Source organism: Dendrobates tinctorius, unplaced genomic scaffold (assembly GCF_039654945.1).
Source record: "Dendrobates tinctorius isolate UK_male_01 unplaced genomic scaffold, ASM3965494v1 ptg000016l, whole genome shotgun sequence".
In the NCBI taxonomy this organism is placed as follows: Eukaryota; Metazoa; Chordata; class Amphibia; order Anura; family Dendrobatidae; genus Dendrobates; species Dendrobates tinctorius.
Genome location: NW_027361684.1, coordinates 89,061,654 through 89,076,617, shown reverse-complemented (window position 1 = coordinate 89,076,617; position 14,964 = coordinate 89,061,654). Strand labels below are relative to the sequence as shown.

Here is a 14,964-nt window from a genome sequence, read left to right as displayed (position 1 = left end):
TGCGCAGCGGCGTGCAGACCTGTAGTGTGTGTGTGTATGCGCAGCGGCGTGCAGACCTGTTATGTGTGTGTGTATGCGCAACGACGTGCAGACCTGTAGTGTGTGTGTGTATGCGCAACGACGTGCAGACCTGTAGTTGTGTGTGTGTATGCGCAACGACGTGCAGACCTGTAGTGTGTGTGTGTATGCGCAGCGGCGTGCAGACCTGTAGTGTGTGTGTGTGTATGCGCAGCGGCGTGCAGACCTGTAGTGTGTGTGTGTGTATGCGCAGCGGCGTGCAGACCTGTAGTGTGTGTGTGTATGCGCAGCGGCGTGCAGACCTGTAGTGTGTGTGTGTGTATGCGCAGCGGCGTGCAGACCTGAAGTGTGTGTGTGTGTATGCGCAGCGGCGTGCAGACCTGTAGTGTGTGTGTGTGTGTATGAGCAGTGGCGTGCAGACCTGTAGTGTGTGTGTATGCGCAGCGGCGTGCAGACCTGTAGTGTGTGTGTATGCGCAACGACGTGCAGACCTGTAGTGTGTGTGTGTATGCGCAGCGGCGTGCAGACCTGTAGTGTGTGTGTATGCGCATCGGCGTGCAGACCTGTAGTGTGTGTGTATGCGCATCGGCGTGCAGACCTGTAGTGTGTGTGTGTATGCGCAGCGGCGTGCAGACCTGTAGTGTGTGTGTGTGTGTATGCGCAGTGGCGTGCAGACCTGTAGTGTGTGTGTATGCGCAGCGGCGTGCAGACCTGTTATGTGTGTGTGTATGCGCAACGACGTGCAGACCTGTAGTTGTGTGTGTGTATGCGCAACGACGTGCAGACCTGTAGTGTGTGTGTATGCGCAGCGGCGTGCAGACCTGTAGTGTGTGTATGCGCAGCGGCGTGCAGACCTGTAGTGTGTGTGTATGCGCAGCGGCGTGCAGACCCGTAGTGTGTGTATGTGCAGCGGCGTGCAGACCTGTAGTGTGTGTGTATGCACAGCGGCATGCAGACCTGTAGTGTGTGTGTATGCGCAGTAGCATGCAGACCTGTAGTGTGTGTGTGTGTGTGTATGCGCAGCAGCATGCAGACCTGTAGTGTGTGTGTGTATGCGCAGCGGCGTGCAGACCTGTAGTGTGTGTGTGTATGCGCAGCGGCGTGCAGACCTGTAGTGTGTGTGTGTATGCGCAGCAGTGTGCAGACCTGTAGTGTGTGTGTGTATGCGCAGCGGCGTGCAGACCTGTATTGTGTGTGTGTGTATGCGCAGCAGCATGCAGACCTGTAGTGTGTGTGTGTATGCACAGCAGCATGCAGACCTGTAGTGTGTGTGTGTGTGCGCGCAGCGGCGTGCAGACCTGTAGTGTGTGTGTGTATGCGCAGCAGTGTGCAGACCTGTAGTGTGTGTGTATGCGCAGCGGCGTGCAGACCTGTAGTGTGTGTGTGTATGCGCAGCGGCGTGCAGACCTGTATTGTGTGTGTGTGTGCGCAGCGGCGTGCAGACCTGTAGTGTGTGTATGCGCAGCGGCGTGCAGACCTGTAGTGTGTGTGTATGCGCAGCGGCGTGCAGACCCGTAGTGTGTGTATGCGCAGCGGCGTGCAGACCTGTAGTGTGTGTGTGTATGCGCAGCGGCGTGCAGACCTGTAGTGTGTGTGTATGCGCAGCGGCGTGCAGACCTGTAGTGTGTGTGTGTATGCGCATCGGCGTGCAGACCTGTAGTGTGTGTGTGTATGCGCAGCGGCGTGCAGACCTGTAGTGTGTGTGTGTGTGTGTGTATGCGCAGCGGCGTGCAGACCTGTAGTGTGTGTGTGTATGCGCAGCGGCGTGCAGACCTGTTATGTGTGTGTGTATGCGCAACGACGTGCAGACCTGTAGTTGTGTGTGTATGCGCAGCGGCGTGCAGACCTGTAGTGTGTGTGTGTATGCGCAGCGGCGTGCAGACCTGTAGTGTGTGTGTGTGTATGCGCAGCAGCGTGCAGACCTGTAGTGTGTGTGTGTATGCGCAGCGGCGTGCAGACCTGTAGTGTGTGTGTGTATGCGCAGCGGCGTGCAGACCTGAAGTGTGTGTGTGTGTGTATGCGCAGCGGCGTGCAGACCTGTAGTGTGTGTGTATGCGCAGCGGCGTGCAGACCTGTAGTGTGTGTGTATGCGCAGCGGCGTGCAGACCTGTAGTGTGTGTGTATGCGCAACGACGTGCAGACCTGTAGTGTGTGTGTGTATGTGCAGCGACGTGCAGACCTGTAGTGTGTGTGTGTGTGTGTGTGTGTGTGTATGCGCAGCGGCGTGCAGACCTGTAGTGTGTGTGTATGTGCAGCGGCGTGCAGACCTGTAGTGTGTGTGTGTATGCGCATCGGCGTGCAGACCTGTGGTGTGTGTGTGTGTATGCGCAGCGGCGTGCAGACCTGTAGTGTGTGTGTGTATGCGCAGCGGCGTGCAGACCTGTAGTGTGTGTGTGTATGCGCATCGGCGTTCAGACCTGTAGTGTGTGTGTGTATGCGCAGCGGCGTGCAGACCTGTAGTGTGTGTGTGTATGCGCAGCGGCGTGCAGACCTGTAGTGTGTGTGTGTATGCGCAGCGGCGTGCAGACCTGTTATGTGTGTGTGTATGCGCAACGACGTGCAGACCTGTAGTTGTGTGTGTATGCGCAGCGGCGTGCAGACCTGTAGTGTGTGTGTGTATGCGCAGCGGCGTGCAGACCTGTAGTGTGTGTGTGTGTATGCGCAGCAGCGTGCAGACCTGTAGTGTGTGTGTGTATGCGCAGCGGCGTGCAGACCTGTAGTGTGTGTGTGTATGCGCAGCGGCGTGCAGACCTGAAGTGTGTGTGTGTGTGTATGCGCAGCGGCGTGCAGACCTGTAGTGTGTGTGTATGCGCAGCGGCGTGCAGACCTGTAGTGTGTGTGTATGCGCAGCGGCGTGCAGACCTGTAGTGTGTGTGTATGCGCAACGACGTGCAGACCTGTAGTGTGTGTGTGTATGTGCAGCGACGTGCAGACCTGTAGTGTGTGTGTGTGTATGCGCAGCGGCGTGCAGACCTGTAGTGTGTGTGTATGTGCAGCGGCGTGCAGACCTGTAGTGTGTGTGTGTATGCGCATCGGCGTGCAGACCTGTGGTGTGTGTGTGTGTATGCGCAGCGGCGTGCAGACCTGTAGTGTGTGTGTGTGTGTGTATGCGCAGCGGCGTGCAGACCTGTAGTGTGTGTGTGTATGCGCAGCGGCGTGCAGACCTGTAGTGTGTGTGTGTATGCGCATCGGCGTGCAGACCTGTGGTGTGTGTGTGTGTATGCGCAGCGGCGTGCAGACCTGTAGTGTGTGTGTGTGTATGCGCAGCGGCATGCAGACCTGTAGTGTGTGTGTGTGTATGCGCAGCAGTGTGCAGACCTGTAGTGTGTGTGTGTGTGTATGCGCAGCAGTGTGCAGACCTGTAGTGTGTGTGTGTGTGTGTGTATGCGCATCGGCGTGCAGACCTGTAGTGTGTGTGTGTGTGTATGCGCAGCAGTGTGCAGACCTGTAGTGTGTGTGTGTGTATGCGCATCGGCGTGCAGACCTGTGGTGTGTGTGTGCGTGCGCACACAGCGGCGTGCAGACCCGTAGACTTTCTATTGAATCTGTACCCTCTCTGCATGCACTCAGTAACTAGACCCCCAATAATTGAGGGGCTACAACAGAAAACCTTTTTAACTTTGGTTACACTTGAAGTCTAAGTTGAATGACATGATGTTATTAACACATTCAAAGACCTTTTAAACTGGATAATCCCTTTTAAAAGAAATGTCTAGTCTTACAACATTCTGCAGTTTTGGTAGAATGACGTTAGACCCTTCGTCTGGTGTTTGCGGAGCACCTCCTCTTTGTACATGCTTCATACGACCTTTAACTACGTCAGATCACTTGTGCTCTGCCTTTATAGTGCAATTTAGTACATAAAACCTTTTTTGTAGCTTGCACATTTAGTATTTGCATCCAGTAAGTTCTAGTTTTGCTCTTAGGGTAAAAGGGATTTTGTAAAGCATTTGTTCTGCTCTCTGAGAATAATTGGTGAAGAATATGGGCTGTGTGGTGTTGTCTGGACCATGGGCTCCTCTTAGTGGTGAATTGGTGAACTGCAGTTATTGTCTGCAGAAAAATTTCACATGGATGAAGAAAAATTAACATGGAAAAACCAGACCAGTGTAGAGAATTCTTCATTGTTTATTCAGTGGTAACTGCAATAGTGAAATGTGTTAACAAACCTTGTGTCTTATTTCAGAGAGATTCCCCCTCTACATCCAGACAGTCCCCAGCTAATGGTCATAGCAGCATTAACAATTCTATTGCGGTAAGATCAGCAATTACATATACACATTCGCACAAACAGGGCTACAATGATAATTTGCTCTCAATTAAGTCTGTATTAACCTCTGTTTTATGTTCCTGGATAACCATTCCCATCCTAACATGACTTTTTAAATTGTGTTGGAGATGTATTTGTTTTCCCCTCTTCTTTCATTTAGACTTTGGTAAGTCTTTGCAGGGTAATTTTATTTTGCCGTCTTTTCTGTGATCACTTTTGTTTTCGTCTATAACTACATCTACTGAAATATAGCGATTTAATTTACAAGAAACTTCTGACCTCACGGAGGCTATAAGGCATTGCGTCATTAGTGGCTAGTGAATTGGTACAAAAGCGATTAGCTTCCCCTCCAAACTAGATGTAGTAAAACCACTCTGGACCCAGAATGTAGTTTCCGCTATCTCCGTTAATGAATTGGTGTGCCCTCTGCTGTGTTACCTGCACATTCTGCATAACATGAGCTTGGCCTGTCATGTTACTCTCTCCGGTGGTACCGGGGCTAATTGAAGCTGCAATATGTCATTGTGCATTATGGCACTCAGTCCTTTACACCTTTCTCTGGAACATCTTTAACACAAATTGCTTGCTCTATGGCGCAGTGAGAGCCGCCGCAGCTGCTGTAGACACAGCTTTTTAGGCAAATTCCCATGTTTAGCAATATTTTATTTGTTCCAGCTTAGCTGGAAATTTTGCATGTTGGCTTTTTTTTCTGTTCAAAAGTATTTCTAGTGGCAAAAAAACCCATCTACTATTAAACGTCAAATCTAAAATGGCCTTTTTTATTTTAGTCTAAGAATTGAGCATTGGTAATGGAACACTCTTCTCCAAAATAATAATTACTTTTTGCTACACTGCATCTGATATAACTTACATCAGTTAGTCTCTTAAACCAACCTCTATATATTTTACAAAAATGACAAAAATCTTGGCACTCAATATGTGAAATATTCAGACACTTTTATTTTGTGCATCCAGACAGAAAGGTTTAAACGTTTTCGGTCCAGCATAGGACCTTCATAGGACCTTCATCAGAAAAATCTCGTTTACTGAAATAAATAAATCCTTGCAATGGTAGCGAAAAGAAGGACAAAGTAGAGAGTCTAGATGGCCAGTGGAAATGTTAAATGGCTGGCGTCTGGAAAGCGTATGTGGACTGAGCCGTCCAAAATTAGAACAGGCAGCTGTACAGCGTAGGGCTTCAGAAAAGGGACCTCTAGACGTCTTCCACACGGGGCAGCCAGACCACAGACGAGGGCTTCACCAGCGCAATTCAATTCTAGAGGTTGTATACCCACTGCTATCAGCGCTGTCTTCACTCCTTATTTTAGTGACCCTAGAGGTCCCTTTTCTGAAGCCCTACGCTGTACAGCTGCCTGTTCTAATTTTGGACGGCTCAGTCCACATACGCTTTCCAGACGCCAGCCATTTAACATTTCCACTGGCCATCCAGACTCTCTACTTTGTCCTTCTTTTCGCTACCATTGCAAGGATTTATTTATTTCAGTAAACGAGATTTTATTCGGACTCCCATGACAGCACCACGAGAGAGGGGATCCGCCCTTCAGGAACAGGAAACCTACAGATACAAAAAGGGCGGCACCTCTCCCACGCATCAGTTGGTTTCCTGTTCCTGAGGGGACGGGATCCTACAGAGAACCGGATCCCAGGCCGGCCGGCCGAGACAGGTAGCGAGGGGGTCTCCTACCTCGGACTGGTGCGGAGCTCCTGGAGGATGCCACGGTGGCCCAGGATGGGTGGCACGGCGGTGGCGTAAGCAGCAGGGAGCGGCGTCCGGAGGAGGTCCGTCTCCAGGGTAAGGCCGCCGCAGGTGAGTATGCCCCCCCGGGGGCTCCCGGCTCCGGCGGCGCAAGTGCGGTGGTATCGGGGGCCGGCGCGCTGCGGGGTGCTGAGACCGGGGAGCGCTACATTCTGGAGCGCCCGGGCGTCCCGCTTGACTTCCGGTCACGTCGGGGTCGCGGTGACGTCAGGGGGCGGGCGGAGGATGCGCTTCCGGGTCAGCGGCGCTACTGCGCAGGCGCGAGAAAACCAAGATGGCGGCGCCCATCGAAAACGCCGATGAGCGTCGGCTCTCCGGCCAGGTGCGGCGCCAGCTGGGGAAGGGAGCCCTATTAAGGGGGGAAGGGCGCGGCAGGAATACTGCTGTCCGGAGGAGGGGTATATAGGCAGGACCCTGGCAGGGTGCCTTGCCTTTGCCACATTATTGCGAACAGTAATGGAGAGCGATCAGGAGCAGCAGCGGCAGCAGCAACGGCGGCAACAGCGACAAGCATCACTGCCGCCCCTGGATGACCTTCGGCAGGTCAAGCAGAAAAAGAAAGAGTCCCGTGACAGTAAGGATCGTGCGGGACGAAGTGACCAATCCAGTCATAAAAGCTCCTCTAGGCAAGGAGCATCGACTGAGAAGAATCCCCCTCATTCTCCGGTACTTGATTGTGGCACTGGTAAGTGATCTTCGTGAAAGTTCACTCAGTGACGGGACCCCCCTTCTGTGTTTTTTATTCTAGGGGAAGAAGGCTACAAGTAAAACTAAACACAGGGAATGCGCACTCTGTGCATGCCCATTACCTGACTCATGCCCCCAAAAATTGTGCCCCCCCCTGTATTCAGCAGACAGTGGCAGAAGAGTCGCCCGCGGTAGCGGCGAGTTTAAGGGACATAGTCAGGGCAGAAATGAGGGAAACCCTAAAGTCTTTGTCCCAGCCGGAAAGTCCAAGGGGTGGGGTCCCGGTGGAGTCCGATTCCTCGGCAGAATGGAGGAGAAGTAGAGACTCCCAGGCTTCATCTCCCTCGTCCTCCTCAGGAGAAGAGGAATCTGGGCGGTTTTGTCTGCCACTTGACCGAGTAGACAAGCTGGTCAAAGCAGTCAGAGGGACAATGGAAGTAGAGGAGCCTAAGCCCCAGTTATCCATGCAGGATGTCATGTTCGGGGGCCTGGAGCAGAGGAAGCGTAGAGTCTTCCCATTAAATCAGAAGATCCAGGATCTGATACACAGAGAGTGGAAAAAACCGGATAAGAGAGGGTCGCTACCACCAGCCCTCAAACGCAGATATCCCTTCGACGATCCGGCAGTGAATACTTGGGACAAGGCCCCCAAATTAGATGCAGCCATTGCAAAGGCATCGAAAAGATCCTCGCTACCCTTTGAGGACATGGGATCCCTTAAAGATCCCCTAGACAGGAGGGCAGATACCTTCCTTAAGAATACCTGGGAAATGGCTGCCGGGTCCTTAAGACCAGCAGTGGCATCAACATGCACGGCCAGGTCCATGATGGTCTGGTTGGACCAGTTGGAGTCACAATTAAAACAGGGTACATCGAGGCAAACAATTCTTGGGGCCCTACCAACAATCCAAGAGGGAGCAGCATTCTTACCAGATGCCTCAGCGGATGCAGTAAGAATGGCCGCCAGGGCAGCAGGTCTTTCTAATGCGGATCGTAGAGCCCTGTGGCTGAAGTGCTGGCAGGGGGACATTCAGTCCAGGGCGAAGCTCTGTGCTATTCCGTGTGAAGGTGAATATTTGTTCGGCGCAGCCCTGGACGAACTGCTTGAGAAAGCTGGGGACGACAAGAAAAAATTCCCAAATCTCTGGTCTGCGTCCTACCGACGTCCATTTGGTAGAAGGAGATTCGGTCAGGGGAGAAGGCGCAATTCTTTGCCTATTAGAGACCGTCCCAGATGGGAAGATAGAAGGAGAAGAGGTACGGGCTACATGTTCAGACGCTCGTCGAGAGATCAAAAGAGACAAAATTGTCAGCAGATGGGGTCAGCCAGAGGTAGACCTCTTTGCCACCAGAGAAAACAGAAAAGAAAAATCGTTCTGCTCTCTGAATCCCAGGGAAAATCCACTGGCAGTGGATGCCCTCCTGATAAGATGGAACTTTTCTCTGGCATACGCCTTCCCACCATTAAATCTTCTACCTCTGGTAGTAAGGAAGATCAGGGAAGATCGGGCAAGAGTCATATTAATTGCCCCATTCTGGCCCAGGAGGACCTGGTTCGCATGGTTGAGGACCATGTCGGTATGCGATCCCTGGGTACTGCCAAACCTTCCGGATCTCCTCTACCAGGGGCCAGTCAGCCACCCGCAAGTAGCGGGACTCCATTTGACGGCGTGGTGTTTGAGAGGACACTATTAAAGCATAGAGGGTTCTCCAAGAATTTAATTGATACCCTCCTATTTAGCAGAAAACTGACTACCACTAACATCTATGCTAGGACCTGGAAGCGATTCCTGTCCACCTTTCAGTTTGATGTCAGAGACGGAATTCCCACGAAACATATTCTGGAGTTTCTCCAGAAGGGTCTCGAATTGGGTCTCTCCACAAATACATTAAAAGTACAGGTTTCAGCCTTAGGAGCCTTGTTTGCATGTGATATTGCCAATAACTATTGGGTAGCAAGGTTCATCAAAGCAGCGGCTAGATCGAGACCCATACACAAAGACAGATGTGTGCCTTGGGACTTAAACTTAGTCCTTACAGCCATGACAGAAAGTCCGTTTGAACCTTTGGATTCTGCCTCATTAAAGATTATATCTCTTAAGGCAGCATTTCTAGTAGCGATAACATCCGCACGTAGAGTGAGCGACATACAGGCACTTTCCAGATTGCCCCCTTACACAGAGTTCTTACAGGATAGAGTAATCCTAAGGCCAGATCCAGCATACCTTCCCAAGGTAGCATCACAATTTCATAGGACACAAGAGATAGTTCTGCCTTCCTTCCTCCCTAATCCGATCAACCCTAAGGAGCAAAAACTTCAGGCATTAGATATTAGGAGATGCTTACTGAAATATTTAGCAGCCACGGATCCTTGGAAGAAGGAGAATGCATTATTCCTATCCTTCCAAGGTCCCAGGAAAGGTTGTAGGGTATCGAAACGCACATTAGCAAGGTGGATTAGGGAGGCTATCTCTCTTGCCTACACAGCAGGTGGAGGTCCGGCTCCGCAAAACCTGAGGGCGCATTCCACTCGTGCCATGGCATCATCTTGGGCAGAAAGATCTGGAGTGTCAATTGATCAGATATGTAAGGCGGCCACCTGGTCATCTCCTTCCACCTTTTTTAACCACTACCGGTTAGACATGGGTGCCTCCTCAGATCTCACCTTTGGGCTAAGGGTGCTGCAGGCTGTAGTCCCTCCCTAAATTAGTTTACATCTCTGTAATTCTCTCGTGGTGCTATCATGGGAGTCCGAATAAAGTATTAAGTTACGTACCGGTAACGGTATTTTTCGGAAGCCCATGACAGCACCCTTAGTTCCCTCCCTTGTTCACATATAGGGGTGCACTCCTTTAGATGATTGTCCACAGTTTACTGTATGTGGGAGATGGTATAAAAATATTTCTGGTAAATAGGGTAGATAGGTTGTATATATTATATGTTGTGTACTAACCATGGTAGCCTCTCAAGCTCTGTAATCCAACTGATGCGTGGGAGAGGTGCCGCCCTTTTTGTATCTGTAGGTTTCCTGTTCCTAAAGGGCGGATCCCCTCTCTCGTGGTGCTGTTATGGGCTTCCGAAAAATACCGTTACCGGTACGTAACTTAATACTTTTCTGATGAAGGTCCTATGCTGGACCAAAAATGTTTAAACCTTTCTGTCTGGATGCACAAAATAAAAGTGTCTGAATATTTCACATATTGAGTGCCAAGATTTTTGTCATTTTTGATTGATGGGTTGGATACCCGACTTGAGCACCAACAACCAAACTATTCCTGAGTGCCGTTCTCTCTTTATAGGTCTATATATTTTACAGTAATAACCTCTTTAAGAAAATTTGCCATCTCATCAGAGAGAGTTTAAAATGCATCCCTCAAGGCAATCAACTGATCGCCCGGGACCCATTCCGAAAGTGGAAATCTGGGACTTTAACGGGAACCTGTCACCTGTTTTGGCCGCTATAAGATGCGGCCACTGCCTTTCAGGGCTTATCTACAACATTCTATAATGTTGTACATAAACCCCCGATCTGACCTGAAAGAGAAGAAAAATAAGTTTTATTATACTCACCCGGGGTGGGGGATGGTCCGGTGCGGTCCGATGGGTGTCGCAGGTCTGTGTCCAACGCCTCCCATCTTCTTGTAATGCCATCCTCCTGCTTCTTCATCGCTCCCTGGCATTGTGCTCCTGCGCGGGCGTACTTATCTGCCCTGTTGAGGGCAGAGCATAGTACTGCAGTGCGCAGGTGCTGGAAAAAGTCAGAGAGGCCCAGCGCCTGTTCACTGCAGTACATTGCTCTGCCCTCAGCAGGGCAGAGAAATATGCCTGCTCAGGAGCGCGATGACGGCCGTGAAGCAAGCAGGAGGACAGCATTGCGAGAAGATGGGAGGTGCCAGACCCAGACCTGCGACACCCATCGGACCAGACCGTCCCCCCCCCCCCGGGTGAGTATAATAAAACTTATTTTTTTTATCTTTCAGGTCAGACCGGGGGCTTATCTACAGCCGTGTAGAATGCTGCAGATAAGCCCTGATAGGCAGAGGCCGCATCTTATAGCGGCCAGAACAGGTGACCGGTTCCCTTTAACACAAAAAAGCATGTAGTTTCTAACAGAGGCAACTACTTGTCTGTTGTACCTGGCGCCAAGCATCACCTGCTTCTGCCAGAGATTCAGCTACTCTCTGTCAACAGAGCAGCAGTTTCTCTTCCTGTTGACATGGTGGGACTAGTGCTGTCCTGCTGATTGACAGCTGTATCTCTGCTGCCTAATTGGTGGAAGCCAGCTGTCAATCAGCATGACACTAGTTGTCCCCGCTTGTCAACAGGAAGAGAAACTGCTGCTCTGTTCATAGGGATGAGCTGAAACTCTAGCAGGAGCGGTCAGTGACTGACGCCAGGTACAGAAGACAGGTAGTTACCTCTGTTAGCAACTACTTGTTTTTTTTTTTTTAAGTATAAAAATGTCACGGATATCCCCTTTAACCACTTTATGCCAGCAAGGCACTTCCCGCATAACGGCCTTTGTAGTGTTATCTGGTGGTGATTCCGAAGAATGGCCCTCCTTCAAATATGAAGGCAGGTTGAACCTCCCCTTTATTAAGGCATATGGAAAAAGCTTGGCAGTGCGAGTGAACCCCTTTAAAAACAAGCGATTTCCATTAGTGTTACACACAAGCACTGACCTCACACTTGATATTATTTTACCAATGCATTTGTGTTGAAGATGCCGATGAATAAATTTTCTTTTCTTTTGCTAAGCATTGTTCCTAGGCTTAACATTTTCTGCTTCTTTAGGCTTCAGCTAAACATTTTGAGCTTGTTTTGTTGTTTTCTTATGTGTGTAACCCTTATTTATTACACCTACATTCAAACTGCTAATGTTTTCTTGTAAGAGTGCAAACTGTTAATACAATGCAAATGTCTTCTGGGTTGACTTTGTTCTGCAGGACATACCATCAACTACTCAAACAAAAGGACGACAGGTGAATAGATTTTCTTTGTGTGACTTGTTGCTCTCCCCCTAATAAATCCATGTTCGTGTTGCCGTCATATTTGTTAATGTTTAGGCTATCATTAATCTTGCCTTATATATCAGACTTCTGGTTCCTTCAGACAAAGGAGGCGGCATTAGAACTAAAGATGAGGGAGTGATTAAAAAGAAAATATCATTGACTAAAATGTGACTGGTGACAATGTAAAAATTAGAATGTGTTAACAGCAACCAGGCTCCGCAACCCTAGAAGTCCGCTTCATACTGGGCGGGTGTAGGTTGTGTTATCCAACCGGTACCATTTTTTAACAGCAGCAACCAATTTCTGATGTTTAACCAATTAAATGCTGCTCTCAAACGCTCAACGCCGTATCAAGGCTAGGCCTATACGGCAACTTTAGTTACATCAGCCCTTGTAACTGAAGTTGGCTCGGTGCCAATACTACAGTACTGTGCTAGACAAGGGAATGGAGTTGCTTTGTGACGCCTAAAACACCACGAGGAAGTTGCCAAATATCAGACTTGGGTGGATATTTTGTGACTTCCTTGTCACGGTAGTATAGGTATGCAATGCTTTCCCATTCTGAGTGTTCTGGTACTCATTGTTTCCTCTGCTTCCAATTTGCAAAGTCCCCCTGTTACTGGCATTTGGTGAACTTATGAAGCCCAGCGGAAGATTAAACATCATAGTAGATCAGTAGAGTAAAGGGGCTAAAAATTTAGTCAAATGTTCTACGAGAAAATGAAAAAAAAAATTATACATTTGATTTTGCCGTGCCCGTGCTAGTCCTTATCCATAAAAATATAAAATGTACCCATACTCTAAATGGTGAAAGGGAAAAGAAAACAAACACCAGAATTGATGTATCTTGGTGACAATCAATACGCGGCAACAAAACCTTTTTTTTTTTTTTTTTTTTCTACAATTTCCAATTTATTTATTTTTTTTTAAATTGGACAATTTCTGAATTTTTTTTAAATTTCACAAATTTGGTATTGCTGTAATCGTACTGCCCTGAAGAATATTGCCAAATAACACTTACTGCACATCGAAAACTGAAAAGTGACAGAATTTCGGGGTGTTTTTTCACCATATCGCTCCACGCTGAAGGGTTTTAACTTCGTTTTTCATTACACTATATAGTAAAGTGAATGGTGTCACAATTTTTTTTAATTTATTTTAGAGTTGTAGCTTAGAATGAATCTTGGAAATAGGAAATGAAAAAATAAAACTCAGTAATAAAGTAATGGCTCTAACCTGAATTAATCAGTAACCTCAAAAGCCTTACAAGTCTTATGTACAAGGTATTCATATTCATCACTTGTAAACTTCTCCATTCTCCTTGCATGCTTTGCTCTGCAAATGCTTCATTTTTGTGTGATCTAGTAACCATTTCTTGTCTGGTCATTTATCATTTTAATATTTTGCTATGCTCCCTATCAACGTTTCAATATTTATTTCTTTAGCTATAAAGTATACTTTTATATTATTTTCTAGATATATGTAAGAGCACAATTCGAATATGATCCAGCAAAGGATGACCTAATACCCTGTAAAGAAGCTGGCATCAGGTTTAGAGTTGGAGACATTATTCAAATTATTAGTAAAGATGACCACAACTGGTGGCAAGGCAAACTGGAAAATGCAAAAAATGGTACTGCCGGACTTATTCCTTCTCCTGAGCTACAAGAGTGGTAAGTCGACAAACATATTAGTCCATAATCTGTTTAACCACACAATCAAAAACTCTGTATCAACGTATGTAATACATAATCCAGATTCAAGAAAATTCAGAAAAAGGAGTTATACTTGAAAAATCACAATATTTTTATTCAAAAATTTAGCAAAACATGTGAAAAAATAATTAAAAAAAACAGGTGCCTCATGACAACCAGAGACGCAGCGGAAATAATTTTTTTTATCCATTAAATCATTTCATTGTAATAGAAAACCCAGGATAAAGAAACACATTTCTCAAGTAAAAAAAAACTTTTAAATATATAGGGCAGTGACAAAAAAGAGCTGACCGTAAATATGTAAAATGATTTGGCTCAGTGCCTTTTTTTTTTTTTTTTTTTTAGTGACTAAAGTGCTTCAGTGCATACATATATAGGTCTCTCAGATATATAAAAAGCATTGATGCATATCAAAATACAACAGCATACCCATATAACATGTGGGAAAAATACTATCCTCCAAAATGCAAACTTACAGTGTATACGCTTATCATACTTTAAATACAGGGCAATACAAAAAGAAATTGACCATAATCTGGCTCAGTGCCTTAAGAAGTAAATGACCTAATTAAAATGCTTCCGTGCATTCTCCCTGTATGCAGTCCAAGGTGAGGGGGTGTTTTGGGGGCATGGCCTGCTCCCTGTTAGTAGCCTTGCAGTGAAGGAGACATTCCTGCCACACACCCTCACCTCAGACTGCAAACAGGGAGGAGACATTATCACGGAGCAGGTGTGACAGGAGCTGCTCTTCACTGCACTGCTCACCCTTCTGTCTGGGACATTACAGCATTGTGCAGATCCATGCTGTTACTATCGGCCAGTCTCCTGATAATACCGGTTTCTTCAGATAACAGAAGTCATTACCAAGCCCCCTTTTCTCGGGCTGGCTGTTGGTCACAGTGGGGGGGCTGTACACAAGTGTGTGATTTAATGTCCCAGAGGGGTGAGCAGTGAGGAGCAGCTCTTATCACATGGATAAGTGTTGTAAAGATAATACAAGTGCATGGGAACAGCTCATCTTTATAGTTGGAGGGCAGAGACAATACAATATTTATTTTTCATCTCCCTGGATTACCCTTTTAATAACTTTACAAGACTGATAACTGATCAGCAGCTGACAGGAAGGGTGCTGGGATCCCGAGAGTTAACACTACTACTGTGCATCAGGTTCTGATGGTCAGTCTCCTTGGAAACCAGCAGTAAGATGAAAGCTCTCACATCAAGAGAATGACAGCAGATAAAGCAAGTCTATTGCAAACTTGTCTAATTGTATGCTATTTAACTAGGGCAAGTTAATAAAATAAGAATACCCCTTTAATTATATATGCAAATTGCCTCTTCAGAGAGAAAGAGGACTTGAACTCTATAGCGCCACCTGTTGGTAGTAGCGATCCTACAAGTCACAATCAACCCTTTAACGAGTCTTGTAATATGACTTAGGATAAAAGCCAAATCAGAATCTCCATTTGCAGACACGGTGTTTCG

The 14,964-nt window shown here is 47.7% G+C and overlaps 1 protein-coding gene across 10 annotated transcripts in view; it reads left to right on the top strand.

Annotated features, from left to right (window-relative positions):
• The window catches only part of CASK (calcium/calmodulin dependent serine protein kinase), a 417,331-nt gene that overhangs the window by 349,143 nt on the left and 53,224 nt on the right, over nucleotides 1-14,964 (top strand). For 3 of the 10 annotated variants that reach the window (XM_073566042.1, XM_073566041.1, XM_073566043.1), the window contains 3 exons: nucleotides 4,205-4,273; nucleotides 11,699-11,734; nucleotides 13,241-13,437. In XM_073566042.1, the coding sequence (XP_073422143.1) occupies nucleotides 4,205-4,273; nucleotides 11,699-11,734; nucleotides 13,241-13,437 (302 nt within the window). The remainder of the gene's footprint in view (nucleotides 1-4,204; nucleotides 4,274-11,698; nucleotides 11,735-13,240; nucleotides 13,438-14,964) is intronic. The other 7 variants (XM_073566047.1, XM_073566046.1, XM_073566048.1 and 4 more) reach the window with 3 other exon arrangements.